This window comes from Colletotrichum chrysophilum, assembly GCF_026319265.1.
Source record: "Colletotrichum chrysophilum strain AFK26 chromosome Unknown scaffold_32, whole genome shotgun sequence".
NCBI classification, from domain to species: domain Eukaryota; kingdom Fungi; phylum Ascomycota; class Sordariomycetes; order Glomerellales; family Glomerellaceae; genus Colletotrichum; species Colletotrichum chrysophilum.
The window spans coordinates 76,725-91,643 of record NW_026517319.1 but is presented as its reverse complement, the minus strand read 5'-3'; the positions used below and the strand labels follow the sequence as shown (position 1 = coordinate 91,643).

The 14,919-nt window shown below is 50.0% G+C and overlaps 3 protein-coding genes across 3 annotated transcripts; 2 read left to right on the top strand and 1 right to left on the bottom strand.

Moving 5' to 3' along the window:
- Nucleotides 1-6,248: 6,248 nt before the first annotated feature.
- On the top strand, nucleotides 6,249-7,481 carry COL26b_004981 (uncharacterized protein; the record flags this gene model as incomplete). The annotated part of the gene is made up of 5 exons (XM_053177839.1): nucleotides 6,249-6,600; nucleotides 6,651-6,700; nucleotides 6,751-7,160; nucleotides 7,219-7,286; nucleotides 7,336-7,481. The coding sequence occupies 5 exons, from the start codon at nucleotides 6,249-6,251 to the stop codon at nucleotides 7,479-7,481; spliced, it is 1,026 nt and encodes a 341-aa protein (XP_053038148.1).
- A 292-nt stretch (nucleotides 7,482-7,773) lies between these two features.
- COL26b_004980 (uncharacterized protein) lies at nucleotides 7,774-8,340 on the bottom strand (the record flags this gene model as incomplete). The annotated part of the gene is made up of 1 exon (XM_053177838.1): nucleotides 7,774-8,340. One exon carries the CDS (start codon nucleotides 8,338-8,340, stop codon nucleotides 7,774-7,776), a length of 567 nt encoding a protein of 188 aa, XP_053038147.1.
- A 2,525-nt stretch (nucleotides 8,341-10,865) lies between these two features.
- COL26b_004979 (uncharacterized protein) lies at nucleotides 10,866-12,047 on the top strand (the record flags this gene model as incomplete). The annotated part of the gene is made up of 1 exon (XM_053177837.1): nucleotides 10,866-12,047. One exon carries the CDS (start codon nucleotides 10,866-10,868, stop codon nucleotides 12,045-12,047), a length of 1,182 nt encoding a protein of 393 aa, XP_053038146.1.
- Between the last annotated feature and the right edge of the window lie 2,872 nt (nucleotides 12,048-14,919).

Below are 14,919 nucleotides of genomic sequence, written 5' to 3'. Positions count from 1 at the left end.
GGTTGGTTGGTCGGGTGCCTTCTAGGTCCCGTTGGTTCGCATTGTCAACTCGACTGACAGCTCGCCCCTGTTTGCTCCGTCCACAAGCCATCCGCCCAGCCTCTGGCGCTACCCGAGATGCGAGGTCATCACTGATCAAGGCTCGGCGGCACACCCAACATCATCCTTCTGCCGCGGCCCTTTGCGGCATTCGTGAACACAACCTGTGCATCGCGGCTCCGCTTCGCATTCCAACAAGACGCTGCCTACTTACACCCACATCCTTGAACTAAACCGACGTCAGAACGACTTGCATCCCTCTGATACAGTCCTTCATTTAGTCCACATTGTGTTTGAAAGGATACCTTGCCCTACTACCTCGGCCTTCATTGGTCTCCTCGTCCGAAGTCACCCCTTATGTGAGAGCCTTAACCTCCTTAGCCCGCAGCTCCTCCCGCTTCCTCCGCAAGCTCGCAGGCGTTCCTCGGGCATTCCTTCTCCACACTCAGGTACCACCAGATCGTTCCAACGTTGCGATTTGTCCCGATGACATTAAAGGATTGCCCGCGAACCACCATCGTATGACTTACTTCCACCCAAGGCTTTCGACAGAACCCTCATGTTGTCAGGTCCCGTTTAAACACCTTCCTTCAAGGCCGAGCAGCAGTCGGCCAACCGGGTCTCCTCCATTACAGACTTTGCGTCTGTATCGCCCGGTCCCTCCCCCTCGATCCCATCTCGACCTTGGGTGGTTTGGAAACTTGCGGGGTTTTGCGGGGTTGGCTTGCGTCTGGAGCAAGCCACCATGCCGTCCGAGACTCCAGCACCCAGCGCCGAAAGACTCTCCGTTTGCCCGCCTCTTGGCGTTTCGCTTTGCCGTCTGAGATTACCGGCTGTCCGCGTCGAGTGAGGACTGCTGCCCGGCAAGTGCTTTTCGACGGCACAGGTCACTGACTGACGCCGACATGCTATTTCTGGCTTCAGATGATTTGCTCGAAGCCGCGCAAATCAATTGAGGGTCATCTTCGTCGGCTACATTCGGCAGGTATGAATTTCATTTACAACGTTCAACTCACTCGTTTCGTGGTCTCTCAAACGACGACATAAATGAAGGGAGTTGCTTAAACATAGTACCAAGACATTTCACAATATGATTGGTGAGGGACCGATAACTATGCTTAAGGCAAGTCTATGTTTGTAGAAGACAATTCGACAGTCTTCTTGAGTGTTCATGGACTGATTCAATTTGCATTTCTACGAAGGGTCTCGAGTAGGTAATCTCAATCCGTGTCGACTCTTAGCGTAGATGTCAAGCTGAAGAACGAGCTATCGCCTGGGTGCCAGTCCTTGATGGTCATGAATGATCTCATCAAGTTCAAGCTTTTATCCGGCCAGGCAGGCAATCTCGACCTACGGCGAAGCACACCATTTCAGATCTTCCTCTACGGTGAAGGGGCAGGCAGCAGTGCGTCTTGACACCTTCTTGAATCAGAATAGGTCAAGCTACTGGGTTGGTGGTCAGCAAGCATCTAGAGAGCTCAACCCAATCCTACACGGCTCAGTAAGACACCACGTACATATGAAATTTCGGTGAAGTGCCACATTGCCAGACGTCACTTCTGACTTCAGCTGATGAGAGCCTTGTGAGCCGTCCTGTGATGTCAACGAAACTAGCGCTTTACGTAGGGCAGGATATCTGCTGAGACACCATCATCAATCGCCACGAGCCTCATTAACCTCACGGCTCTCATTGTCTGACTCTCAGCCTCACCTTCCTGCACACAATTTCTCGGGGGCTCTATAAGGAATGTCTCGCTACATCGGCTCTTAACAGCTGAAGATTTTGTTTTCAAAGTTTCCCCCCAGCCCTACCTAGACGCTTGTTGTTTTCATCACCAGCAAATCTCATCTCAGTGCGACGCAAGACGCCATGGGAACTCAGCCTCAATCAAGATTGGCCATTGCCGTCATTCTTTTGTCGTTCCAAGCGCTCCTGGGTGTATCTCAGTATCTCCTGAGTATTCAATATCACCGGAATCAGAGATTTCTCCTTGGGCCTGCTTTCCTCCAGTCGCTGGGATTTCCGATATTCGTTGCCGTCTTGGGGATTGTCCTCATAGCTGTCATGTTTAACGGCGAAGATCCTGAGAAATGCGATCCTGAGAAATGCATGGCCAAGGCTAACAAGACGTGCATTGACGATGACATCGGCGGACTTGGCATTCGTCTTGCTGCCTGGGCACAACTTGGAGTCTTACTCTTCCTGGCACTGATTGGAACCTTCCACACCAAAACGACGGGAATCAAGGAGGTTGCCGCTAGCCTCACCATTACACATCTCTCACTGGTCATCGCGCTTCTCGTCAACCTAGAGGGCCTCGAGGCGACTGATGCCATCCTTGGCTCCATGATACTTGACTCCCAGAATAGCGCACTTTCCATTCCATTAGTAACAAAGACAACCTTAGCAGCCCGGTGGCAGGTGTGGACTATTGTGCCCTGCCAAGCATTTGGGTTGGCAGTCATTGGCTTTTTGGTTCACAGATTCCACCAGAAGCAGTTCAATGTCTGTTGCCAGTCAGAGTGTGTATTAGTTGTATGGTGGGGCCGACTTAGAAGAACAAAAGAAGAAGGCACTTCAGGCTGGGAGCAGGCGGCTTTCTGGATATACTACGCCTGTAGAGTTTTGAGCGTCGCCCAGAGTGCTTACCAAGCTCTCGTGGACACTTATGCGTTCCATGACGCGGAAAACAACGACGACCCGGTGGCAAGCAAAACTTTTCATCCACTATCTAATAGTTATTCACGTCATACGAGGTTCTTTCGCAAACTTTTAAGAATACACGGGCATACATGGAAGTTTGTCGATTACCCGACGACTTTATCGCTTACGTTTCTCGTGAAAGGAGTTTTTGCAGTGGCATCCATGGCTGCAGCGGAGGCTGCGTTGAAGAAAGGCAGTCTTGGTACGCAGAGCAATGAATTCAAGACCGGTCAAATCATCGCCATGGTGGTTGCCGTCACCGGTATCATAGTAGGAGTTTGGAGGTTCGTCCGTCTGTTGCCGAGGTCTGACCAAACCGGTAGACGGCATGAAGGGGCGTGGAGATGTTGGCCCCTCCCTACGTAATTCGTAATACTATTACATTTCAGGGCGTTTTTCGGAAGATCCATTCATAATATACAAGTTGCAACGTTGAATCTTCCGTGATCTTTAGGAGCTGCTGCATGCTGGGCCGTATAGTGAAATTTCTCATACAGTCAACAAGAAGCGGCAAACGAGCTATATCACCACGGTGTGAAGTGCTGTACATAATAATACATTAACTCATGTAAGCTGGCCGAGAGCAATGATGTTGTATATTGAGTGGTCGTGATGACACAGGCTAGTTAGCAAATTGAAGTTTTGAGCATCGAGATGATGCATTCGAGGTTCCGCTCTCGGATAATGAAACGATGTGAATGATAGCCCTTGCAGGCCTGTACAACTCATTTTTCAAACTTGCCAAAAGCTGGTGAGATCATGAGAGAGCAAGGGCTTTCGGGGAGTAGCAAGAGTATCAGCTGCTAAGACTCACCTCCAGCGTCTTACCCAAGTTAACAGCCCATGTTCCCCCTACTTACGCCCTCTCAAGTTCGGCGTTTAATATTTCCAGCTATTCTCCCAACCAATTTGTGCGCAACAGACATAGATAGTCATTTCAACCAGGCTTGCACAACAACACTATTCAAGACTTTCGCCTAACTTATTAGTTCAACTTACAAAAGACGCCATTTTGGGCCGGTGTAAGCTTTGTGCAGGCAGGCTCTTGTAATTCCGAAGTGAGACTGTTACGAGGTCCGTTGAGTTGATACCGTGGAAAGGACCAAGGGGCCTTGAACGGCGGATCAGGGAGGTCATAGACTCCAGTCACCGTCTGTTTCTGAAACTTTTGCCCATTAAGTTGCCCATTAACAGACCAGACAACCCACCCGGGCGGCTAGCCTCTCCAAAGAAAATTATTATTTCTCAAAAGGTGGCTATAGTGTAAATCTCCGTAAGACTGCACAAGGGCCAGTTCCTAATGGTGTTGGCAGAGAATCTTGGTATCTCGGTGGACAATTCCAACTAGCTATGGAGCTACCCATATTACGGTCCAGAAATGTTGTCGTTTTCCAGAAGACAAAGAAAAAAAGAACATTCAATGTTATGTCTTGTTATCACCTCTCTTCGTCGCCTCTATTTTCGCCGCCGTCGTATATCATTACTATCCGTCTAGATACTTAATAAAAGTCTAATAAAAACGCCAAACTAGCTAGAAAAGAGCCTCTCAGCAAACATTCGCCACCCTTGATTGGTGTTTTGGGATTGCCACAATCTGTCAGAGGTGTCGAGAGATCAGGTCTACTTCCCCTGTGGCGATCCGTTCGTATCCTTCTAGATGGAACCTCACCAGTGGTCGGCCGGTCGATTCGTAGCGTTTCACAAGTACACTTTTATATTCTAGTACAACTGGTATGCCATTAGACTGCGAGTGGAAAGATTGAGGACTCCTGAGTGCACCTTGGCAAAGATTCGAAACGAACCCAAATGGGGGCCCACATGCTCTCCAAACTCGCCCGGGGCTCACAAGGGTACATGGAGTAATGGTTTTTGATTTCAAAGCACACAGCTACGTGTTTCTAGCACGCAGGGTACATAGGTGACATTCCTCACTAAGGTTCTCCTCAAGATCACCTTGCGAAGCCACCTTTCGGGGTCGAGTTATACCCTTCATTCAAAGCAAGAATCTGGAGATGCCGTCATCGGAGCGGTCTTGAGGGCGGAATTATCGTAATCACGAAGCCCGTCGTGGTTATGCAATGAGGGAAACAACCTACTTCATCATGCGAGAATCGGTCGTCAAAGGGCAAAGATCAAAACCTTGATTGGAGAAGTGATACCGCGGAGAAAACCTTTCACAAGCCCCGGGGGGGGGGGGGGGGGGGGGGGGGGAGATTGCAGTCACGAGAGGGTCATGATGCGGTTATAGCTTAAATGTAACGCATATTTGGGCTGCGTACCAACACTGATCGCTCCGACTTCGCGGAGCCAAATGCCGGTCCTGGATGTCAGGTACCGAAAGGGGCATGCCATATCCCCATACATAATGTACTGACAATCCTCTTTGCATCAAGATCCGCCGCTGCAGATCTCTTGGTCGCTCATGATTTCTTTCATAATATCTGGTCTGCCTTGAAATCGGATGGAGAATCTTGGAATGAACCGTTAGGTAAGGAACTCAGTCACATAGTCTGGACATCAGATGATATCATTATCATCGACGGTTTGCAACATCATAATATGGACGGGTCTTGCAACCCTTCCCCAACCTTTGAAATTCGTCAAGGCATTGCATCGGACAGATAATACCAAACAATCCACATGACTTGTAACAACGCCATACACCCAGAGGCACCATGCGGCCCTCTAGCCGGCGGGAGACTCGGGACGTCCGGAGACAGGGGAAGGCACTAGATGGTGAATCTGAGGGAGCGATGTGAACAATATGCGTAGGGCGGACCATAAAATAGACTAATCGTCCGAAAATCCCGAGTCCGAACCAGTGGAACCATGTCCCCATACATTTTTAAGACGGAGGCTATGAGCAGCGAAACTCGAACTTCTTGGCCAAAACTCCCTCGAGCGACTCGAGTACGTCGTCATTGAACCCCTGACAAGCTAGACCCTTGTTCATCGCCGTGCCAAACAGCCCCCAAAGTCCGAACTCCTGGGTCGCAACGGCCTTTTTTAACTTTTTACTCTCCGTCTCCTGCGAACCCCCTCAAGACACCACACCATCTTTTTTCTCTTGGGGGTGTCAGCTTTGTTGCACTGCGCCGCCCGCCTTTAGACTTTAGTCCCTAAAACATCAGACTGCGATCATGCCAAACACGACAACGAGTCAGAAATGGGAGCAGAAATCGTCGCAAGTGTACGGACAGATGCAGTCTGAAGTTTTGAACTCTATCTTCAGATGGCATGGGATAAGGCACGACACTATCGGAGGCTTCCGTCGGGTTGACATATATCTTGGCCGCAAGGCCGCGATGATAATCATGGCTTGAACAGTTCATCACTTCCACTCTGACAACACGGTCTCAACTCTCTTTTTCGCTTCTTCCTTGCACATTCCTTTCTATTGCGCAGTGCCGGCCACTTGCTCTTTCTGCATCCGTTCGTTTCAAGGCCAAGAGTCTTTAATCAATCTACATTCTCTAGAATTTCCCGAGACCTATAAAGAAACAAAATGAAGCCCACTTTCATTACCCTCGTTGGCCTGTTGGCCTCATCTGTTGCTGCTGGACCAGTTCCCGCCGAATTTGGCTCTGGCTTGTCGGTCAGAGGTAACGGTGGAAATGGAAACACTGGCAAGCAGTCTGGGGCCAAAGGTGGCAACAAAGGCGGCAACCAGGCCGGCGGTGCCAACAACAGCACGGCTAACGCTGGCGGTGCTACTGGTGGTGCTACTGGCGGCGCCGCGAAGGCGGGCAACACTACAGCGCTCGTCTTGCCTGATGGTCGTATCAAGCAAGATGCCACGCCTGAAAACTTCAACGTACTGGAGAGCGTTTTCAAGAGTGCCGTCGTCAAAGGAGATGGTAAGAGATGCAAATGAAATTTCAGAGCTGGGAGCTCATACGTGCAATAGGCCTTGTTTTCAGCGACGTCATCACTTTCCCTCAAGTAGAACCGTCTTTGGTAAGCCCTCGGATCTGGAGTCGCCCGGGAATCGTACTCACACTTTCTAGTTTGACAAGTCAACCAACACCAAGGCCTTTGCCATTAACATCGACGACAAATCCGTCTTCATCCCGAAGGGCGGCGAGGCACAGTCCAACATCCGCCGCGCCGATCTCCTGCCCAGTATCCGTTCGCAGTTGAACGATGTGGCTGTTACCGGTGTCCGCACTATGCATTTCTCTATCCAGCGCGATGCGACCAAGCCTCTCAACGTGACTCACGACTATCAAGTAATGAACTTGGAGTCCAAGGACTTTAGCTTCCACCAGTTTGATGTCCGCACCGGAGCTGAGAACGGTAACGATATCGCCATCTTCGGCAACTCCAAGGCCACTGCCAAACCTCAGAAGATCTTCTCTACACCTTTCGGCGAGGGAAAGTTTGAGAACTTTGCTATCAAGATGGATTTCACTGCCAAGTATGTTTCATTTAAGTTTACTGCGGTATGGGCATGAGGGCTAACTCATTTGTATCAGCACCATGCAAGTCTTCCACAGCACCGGCACCGACCCCCTCAAGCAGGTTACGGAGCCTGTTCAGAACGGTTAGTAGCTTTGTGTTAGAGAGGATTGGCACCAAGCTGACTTCAATAGACATGGCCGGCCTCGGAGAGTACCACTTTTCTCTGCAGAAGAACCCTGTTGGAACGGCTGCTCAGCCGACCGGTATCAAGGAAGCAATCATTTTTGGTGGTATCTTCATGGAAGACTCTACCAATGGCCAGGTCACTCTTCAGTAGATGCAGCTAGTGTAAGATTCTGTGATGGAACATCGACCAAGGCACATGTGGCAAGCTTCTATTTCGGAATTGGTTGTATGAGATACTCACTGGTGGTACTGCTAAGACATAATACAGCCATTTCTGGAATTATGTCCTCGGCACTGAACACGCAGTTGCAATTAAGTAAGGTACAGTGTGTTACTCAGACAGCCCACTTGTCATCATCATCATCATTCTTCTCCCAGGAGTCCCAGTCCCAGTCGTTGTCCAAGTCCCAGTCGTTGTCCAAGTCGCAGTCGTTGTCCAAGTCTCAGTCGTTGTCATTTGACTCCTTTCCACCTCCACATTGGAGCTTGCCTTCGTCATCGACCCAGAAACTGTCTTCACCGAAGGTCGCCGTGCCAAGAATTATTTTGGACTCTGCGTCCTTTCCGTCGTCGCCCTTGCAGTGACACTTCAGGAAAGGCGTGAGCGAGGTCATGCCCCTCCCATCATCCCCAACCACACATTTGGAGCACTTATCCTTGACTGTGCTTCCACCGTTTTTTCCGGCTTCAACCTCCTTGAAAAATGTGTCATAGCTGATACACTGGTCAAGGTTGACCCACGTTGGCTCCGTGAACTCTCCCTTTTTGTTCTTGCAGCACGCCTCAAAAAAGTGGTCGCCATTGTAAGGGCCGTATTTGCCCTTGTACGTGCGAGCCTTGACACAACGGCCGTCCAGGATATCGAGACGTGTTCCGGAGCGATTGGGAAATTCGTCGAGTCTTTCGAGGCATCTTTTTGGGTCTTTAGAGGGAGGCAGGTAACCGGATGGTGGGTCACCGGCAAGAGCAACGGCGGCGACAGCCAGAAGAACGAAAGCTTGTGTGCGCATTTTGGTTGCTGGTTGTTGTTTGCTTGATGAGAGTAGTGTCTGGTGAGGGTGGGCAGATTTTAATTATAGTAGAGCTTTTCGAATGAAGAGCTGGTTTGTCTGAATTGTTTTTGCTGAGTGGCTTGCCGACAATGTTGTGTTGCTAAGCCAGATGAGACAAGAACGAAAGAAAAGTCTGGGAACGCGGAAGATTTTCAGTCTAATATATCCTGTTGTGAGGCTTCGGAGATACGAAGGTACAAACAAGACTATCCCATCGAGTGCGAGTTGACGCCAAATCCGCCAAGGTGCGGAGAACGCTAATCAACAAGCAGGACATCACGCTAATACTTTTTTCTAGCCACTTAGAAATTCTGATATCAAGGAAATTGGAGAAAAAAGCGGGCATGTATTTTTGGCGTTAACTCGCACTCGATGGGATACCAAAGAAAAAGAGGTTATGAGCGAATCTATGGGCGATGGCAATGCCAACCAAGTTGAAGTGCAGTTAACCTCTTTGCCTTTGACTGGGCGATAGGCCCGCTTGACCTACCGTTTTGGTTGTTGGCATCAAACCGGAAAGTTGCTACTAACAAGGAACAGATTTCAGACATTGTCGAAGATAAGCAATATGCAATGTGATGGAACCCATTGTTATTACCAATATTCTGATCACTGATCAAGACCATGTTAGAGGAAGTTTTCGAAGACGAAATCTCACAATCTCGTGTGCATGTCAGGCATTAAAGCTGCCGGGCGTTCAGCTGTTCCAAAAAAAATACTCGAAGTCTATGTGGATGGGCTAGAAAGGTCGCCAAGAACTAGGAGAGCGGCAAAGTCTAATTCGAGTTGCCTAATATCCTTGAAATACAAAGAGCCAATTATAACTCCGCGAGCTCTTTTCGATCTTAACAAGATCCAGCACTATGTCAAGCCCAGTTGTGCCATCAAGGGCGTAGGAAGCCTCGGAGACCAACCTTGCGAAGGCATAGGGAAACTGCCCAATTCAATCTTGAACATCGTTGTTCATCGCGGCTTCAAAAGCGTCCCCCGGCAGCCATAAAAGAAATCCCTTTCTAGGGGACCGGGGTTGCTTGTTTACCCTTTCCTGGTTTGCAAGGTGATTGTATATCAGACACTCCTATAATGCCATACTACATTAGTAATTGTCCTCACGAGTCCAGAACCTGCGATATCAAAAACACGATCCACAACTACTTAATGATTACCTCCCATCTGGCAGAACCGAGCTCATGGAGATCCAGACGTACGTTCTCCTTGTAGCATCCCTTGTAACTGCAACTCGACTGGATGCCAACATCGTGATGTCTAAGGGCTTTGATGCATAACGTCTGGTCTGCTATCAGGGTCAAGTTCATGATTTGAGCGGGGAAAACAACACAATACCCCGGCACCTAACCGAGTCCTCTTCAGACTTCGCCTTAATGCACGCCCTAGATGGCAAACTTGCACGGCAAAGCCAGATCGCCCTTGGCAGCACGCCCTACCATGCTCCCTGAGGCCCGTAAATGGCCCAAATAAGACGCCAATTGATACCAACAACGGCTAAGACTCATGTTTTCATTCAAAGGTGTGTCCGGTATGCTGCCTGAGCAAACGCTCCATTTGATGGTGTCTGGGGGCAGAATGCAGCAGCCTAAAACTAAAGCTTATAGTGAACCAAGTTGAAACATTGAAAACTCACACAATCTTCTCTGATATTGAAGTAAGGTAGATGGAAGTCACTTGGCAACTGTCAGACGCATTCGTCCTTGACCAATTCTCCTTCCGGTGGCTCGATCCACATGGCCGGACCCGACTCCGCCGACCCCGAGCGAAAGCCGGAACGCTAAAGCGGCACCCCGTTCCAGGTGTGCGGGGCCTTGAGAGTCCATCGTGTTTGCGAAAACGAGAATGCTCCTCCCGATACTCCCCGGGCTTCACGCTACGTCTTCAGAGCGATTACGATAGAGATAATACTATTTTCGACTGCAAATTGCAGCCAATCTTTTTTCAACCTTCGCTGCGACTAATGCCAAGCAACGATACATCATTTCTTCCCAAATGCTGCGCTCTTACGCCGAAGGGTCATCTTGCGTTAAAAACCTGCTCTGCCCACTATTCCGCACCGTTCCGCTTTGTTCCGCTGTCTAACCACCAGGGTTATGAGTCGTGGCTGCACAGAAATGGGTAGCTAATCGCCGAATCGCCTAGTGGACTGATTGCTTACCAAGGCGAAAATGCCATTCTGCGTCATTGTCTTTTTGTAATCGAGTTCCACGCCTTTCCCGCGTACCCCGAATGCCGACTAGCTTGATGCATGTTGCAAATACCTCGCGGATGAATTGGCTCTATATATAAGTGCCTCGCATCTTTTTTCAGTTGACTGCTTGAGCGCACTCCCGAGTATACAACTTACATTTACCAGAGCGATTCATTCTTCATCGGTCATTGGCGTAATTGCAATCCACGCAAAACATTTCGGGCAAGAGACTTGACTTCGGACCCACCCACTTGGTTCAAGCACTATCACCGACACCATCACGATGTCTACCGCCAACATTTCGGAGAGCAAGCTGTTCCAGCCTCTCAAGCTGGGAAACTCACAGCTCAACCACCGCATAGCCATGGCTCCTCTGACTCGCTACCGCAACGATAAGAACCATGTAGCGATGCCATTCGTCCCTAGATACTACGGCGAGCGTGCCTCAACTCCGGGAACTTTGATCATCTCCGAGGCTACTGGTGTGTCGATGCAGGATACCGGAGTCCCAGCAGGCCCGGCTTTCGTGACGGATGAGCAGGTCGAGGCCTGGAGAAAAGTCATTGCCGCGGTTCACGAGCAAAAGTCAGTGTGGTTCCAACAAATCTGGGGCCAAGGTCGAGCAGCAGACCCCGAATACCAGAAGGCACGCGGTTTCAAGTACAGGTCGTCCAGCGCAGTCCCCATGGAGCCGGGCGCTGCTGTTCCTGAGGCGATGACGGAGGAAGAGATTTTGGAATTCATCCAAGACTTTGTCGCAACTGCCAAGAGAGTGATTGCGGCTGGAGGTGACGGAATCGAGATTCACTCGGCTCACGGCTACTTGTTGGATCAGTTCCTTTCGGATTCGGTCAACCAGCGTACCGACAAGTGGGGTGGATCTATCGAGAACCGATCTCGCCTCACTCTCGAGGTAACGAAGGCTGTCGTTGAGGCGATTGGCGCTGAGAAGGTGGGCATTCGTCTCTCCCCCTACGCCTCTTTCCAGGGCGCAGAGTCATCGAATGTCCACGAACAATACGGCTACCTCGTCGGCGAGCTAAAGAAGATGAATGTCCCCTTTGCCTACTTGTCTCTGGTTGAGGCTCGTGGCGACCCGGCAAAACTACTGGTGCCCAGCCAGGATCCTTCCATCGAGCAACAGACCCTCGACTTCATTCTGGATATTTGGGATAACTTGTCTCCCGTGATTGTCGCTGGAGGCTACACACCTGAGACAGCGGCGAAGGCCCTGGAGACACACTACGCGAAATGGGACGTCATCGTTGCTTTTGGTAGAAGCTTCTTGGCCAACCCTGACTTCGTCTACCGCGCGCAGCATGGTATTTCTCTCAACAACTACCACCGGCAGTCCTTCTACATCAAGGGCTCAGAAATTGGATACAACGATTACCCATTCTCGTCGGAGTGGATTGACGCCCGGAGGGAATGGGCCATTAAGAACCTCGAATCGAACTACAAATAGACATTGCATTGGGAAAGCGTTCATTGGGGACGGGTAAAATTGAAACTCACAAATATTTGGTATTATATTAGACAAGCGGGAATGAAAACTTACGACTTATCAATGCTAGAAAATAGAAGAAGACTAGTATATATCAATGACATGCCTCACGAGTTTTGTTCGGAATGACAACAGTCTGATTATTTATCTCCTGCTTGGTCAGTACTTTAACACCAAGTTCCACGAAATCATTTCCAACAGCAATTATTTGATTCAAGGTGCTTGCCGTACATTAACTTTTGGCTATTCCAGATACTCGCTGTGCATGCTACGTAACTACACACGGTGTTACAATTAGATAGAATGAAATCGCAATTAAATAGACCTTTCAGGGCCAAGATTCAACCTCGTAGAACATGGGAACACCACAGCCACGACGAAGATCATAGACTTGATCCCGATGCTCAATAATGCTTCCCTACATGGGTTTTGCTATTCGGGCGGATACTTCCAATTTACCGGGCGGACTACTACTTGAAGCTCTTGCCTGAGTTGTAGCTATACGACTATTGTTATGATTATTTTCGTCGTTATTATCCTCGTCTTCATCGTCTCCGTCTTCATCATTATCGTCTTCGTCGTCGTCGTTATTATCGCTGTTCCTCATTCTGTCTTCAAATTTTGTCGTTACCGTTATTCTGTTATTCCACCCGCCCCGATACTGCATATGTGGAAAGTAGTATTAGTAGAGAATAAAGCTATACTAGCTGACCAACATGGGCCTTCGCAGTGACATTTGCTACATTATGAATATCTTTCAGAGATTGCAATGTTCAACCACAGACTGGTAGAAACTCGATCATTGAGGAACGATCTTGCAAGTCTCTTCGAACTCATCTAGGGCATTCCAAAGAGCAGCCTGAAAGATAGGAGCATGAAACAACTGGCCTGGATATGTCTCTTAGCTTGCAAATCGCAGCATCAGCAGACCCATGGCAATGGCGGCATGTAATACTGTAGCGCAAGACCGAAGCATAAGCAACAAGTGATAAAATAAACCCGATGGACGCTTTCCTAAATTATGCCGCTGGATGAGGTGCCGATTAGTCTAGAACTCGACCAGAACGTTATCAACAGCCACAGTGAGGCAAAGTGGCGTAGGCGAATCTTGACATTTCCGGCCTCGAACGTTGCTGCTACGGCCGGCGGCGCGCACCCGCATGTCTCTTATCAGGGTGAACCATGTTGTGTGCTTAACGCTCTACATAGGTGCTTTCCACATGTACCTCCGTACACGTTCGATACACATTGTTGGAGACCGACACTCTGTACTCTCTGTACTCTCGTGCTCCTTAAGCCATAATCTGCCGATGGTGAAGGAATTATTGTCAAAGGCACGCGGCTGGTGGAAGTTGGTGTGGTTGTCCTTTGGCCGCAGAGGCTGAACTTGCGCCGGCGGCCACGGCTTATCACGCGTGCTAGCTAGCAGCATCGCCGGGGGTCGACCACCCAAAAGGCCGGAAATCAGGTAACCTTGCCCGGCTCCCGTGGGCGGGCGGCAGCATGATTGCTCGGCTGATGCTCCCTTGGAATGGGGGTTCAAGTGGTCGAGTGCCTGGGTATGGGAAGAAATTGGGGATGTCTGGAGATAAGTGGAACGTACTGATGGTGTCGATCCGACGGGGGGAGATCCCCAGCCACGCGAAGGTAGTGGGACCCAGGGGTCTCCCTTTGGGCACCCCCTTATCTTGGTGTGGCATCTATCAACAGATCATCTTATCAGAGGACATGAGACAAGACGAAGAAGTACCGGTGTGGCTGCAGCGCCAAAGTTTGGGCGGCAGAAGGTTCCTAGAAGCGCTTGATTGATGGTTGGAAATTGGTTGCCAATCGCATCCGAACGACTGGTGCTTGCGGCAAGATACATCGTGCAGATTTGACAGATGGAATTTCAAATTCGATATCCTTACCAGAGCACGCAATACTTTTTTGACGTCAAAAACCCAGCTTCATTGAGGGTCCCTTCTCCAGACTGACGACACGCTGACCGTGCTCCTGTAACCTACTGCTCCTCTGTCTCCAGTCGCTAGCGAAGAGAACTTCATGTGCTGGCGAGGGTGAACAAAGACAGCGACAATAGGGCCGAGAACCGATGCGCGGCCCCAAGTTCGTGAAAAATCTTCCGCATCGTTAGCTGATTTCTGTTCCATCAAGTCCCGAGATGCACGAGGCGACCCAAATCTAGCCGTTTGTCACTCCCGTCAGTTGGTTGACTCGATGAGATCGAGTAATGATTTTTCCCAGCATGCGGGGTTTTGGAGCCAACGATAAGCTACCCCTGCCAGACAGGCTAACTTATCATACATAGCCGCACCGTCCCATGCCGAGCAGGCATCATGGTGCATCTGTGCTGAGCGGGAGCCGTTCTTCGTCGCTGTGCTACGAGCGCCACCTCCCCCAGTCTCCAACGCCCCTGATAAGACCTCTCCTCGGGCTGGCCAATGGCAGCTGTCCAATCCTTCCAAGGAGACATAATTTTCGGATTTCTGGTACAGGCCTCTGGGCTCTTACTCGATCAGATTTGACGTCGTTGTCGAGCTCAGCGCTCTCCAATTTGCTGCAATCACGGCGTGACCGGCAGCACCCTTGCCCGAATGCGGTTCGTAGCTTTCTTGCCTGCGTCTGTTGGTATCCCATGCCATGACTTTTCCCCAATGGTCGTCTCCCCAGCGGGACAGGAATGCAATCCGAGCGAAAAAGAGCTTGTCAATGTGGGGGGCGTCGCTGCGATTTCCGGGGCCATCAGTCGATGTCCCCGGCCAAAGTTACGACAGACTCGTCTGCGTTCTGGGCCAAGACCGTTATCAAACTCCCCAGTCCAACAGCAACACCG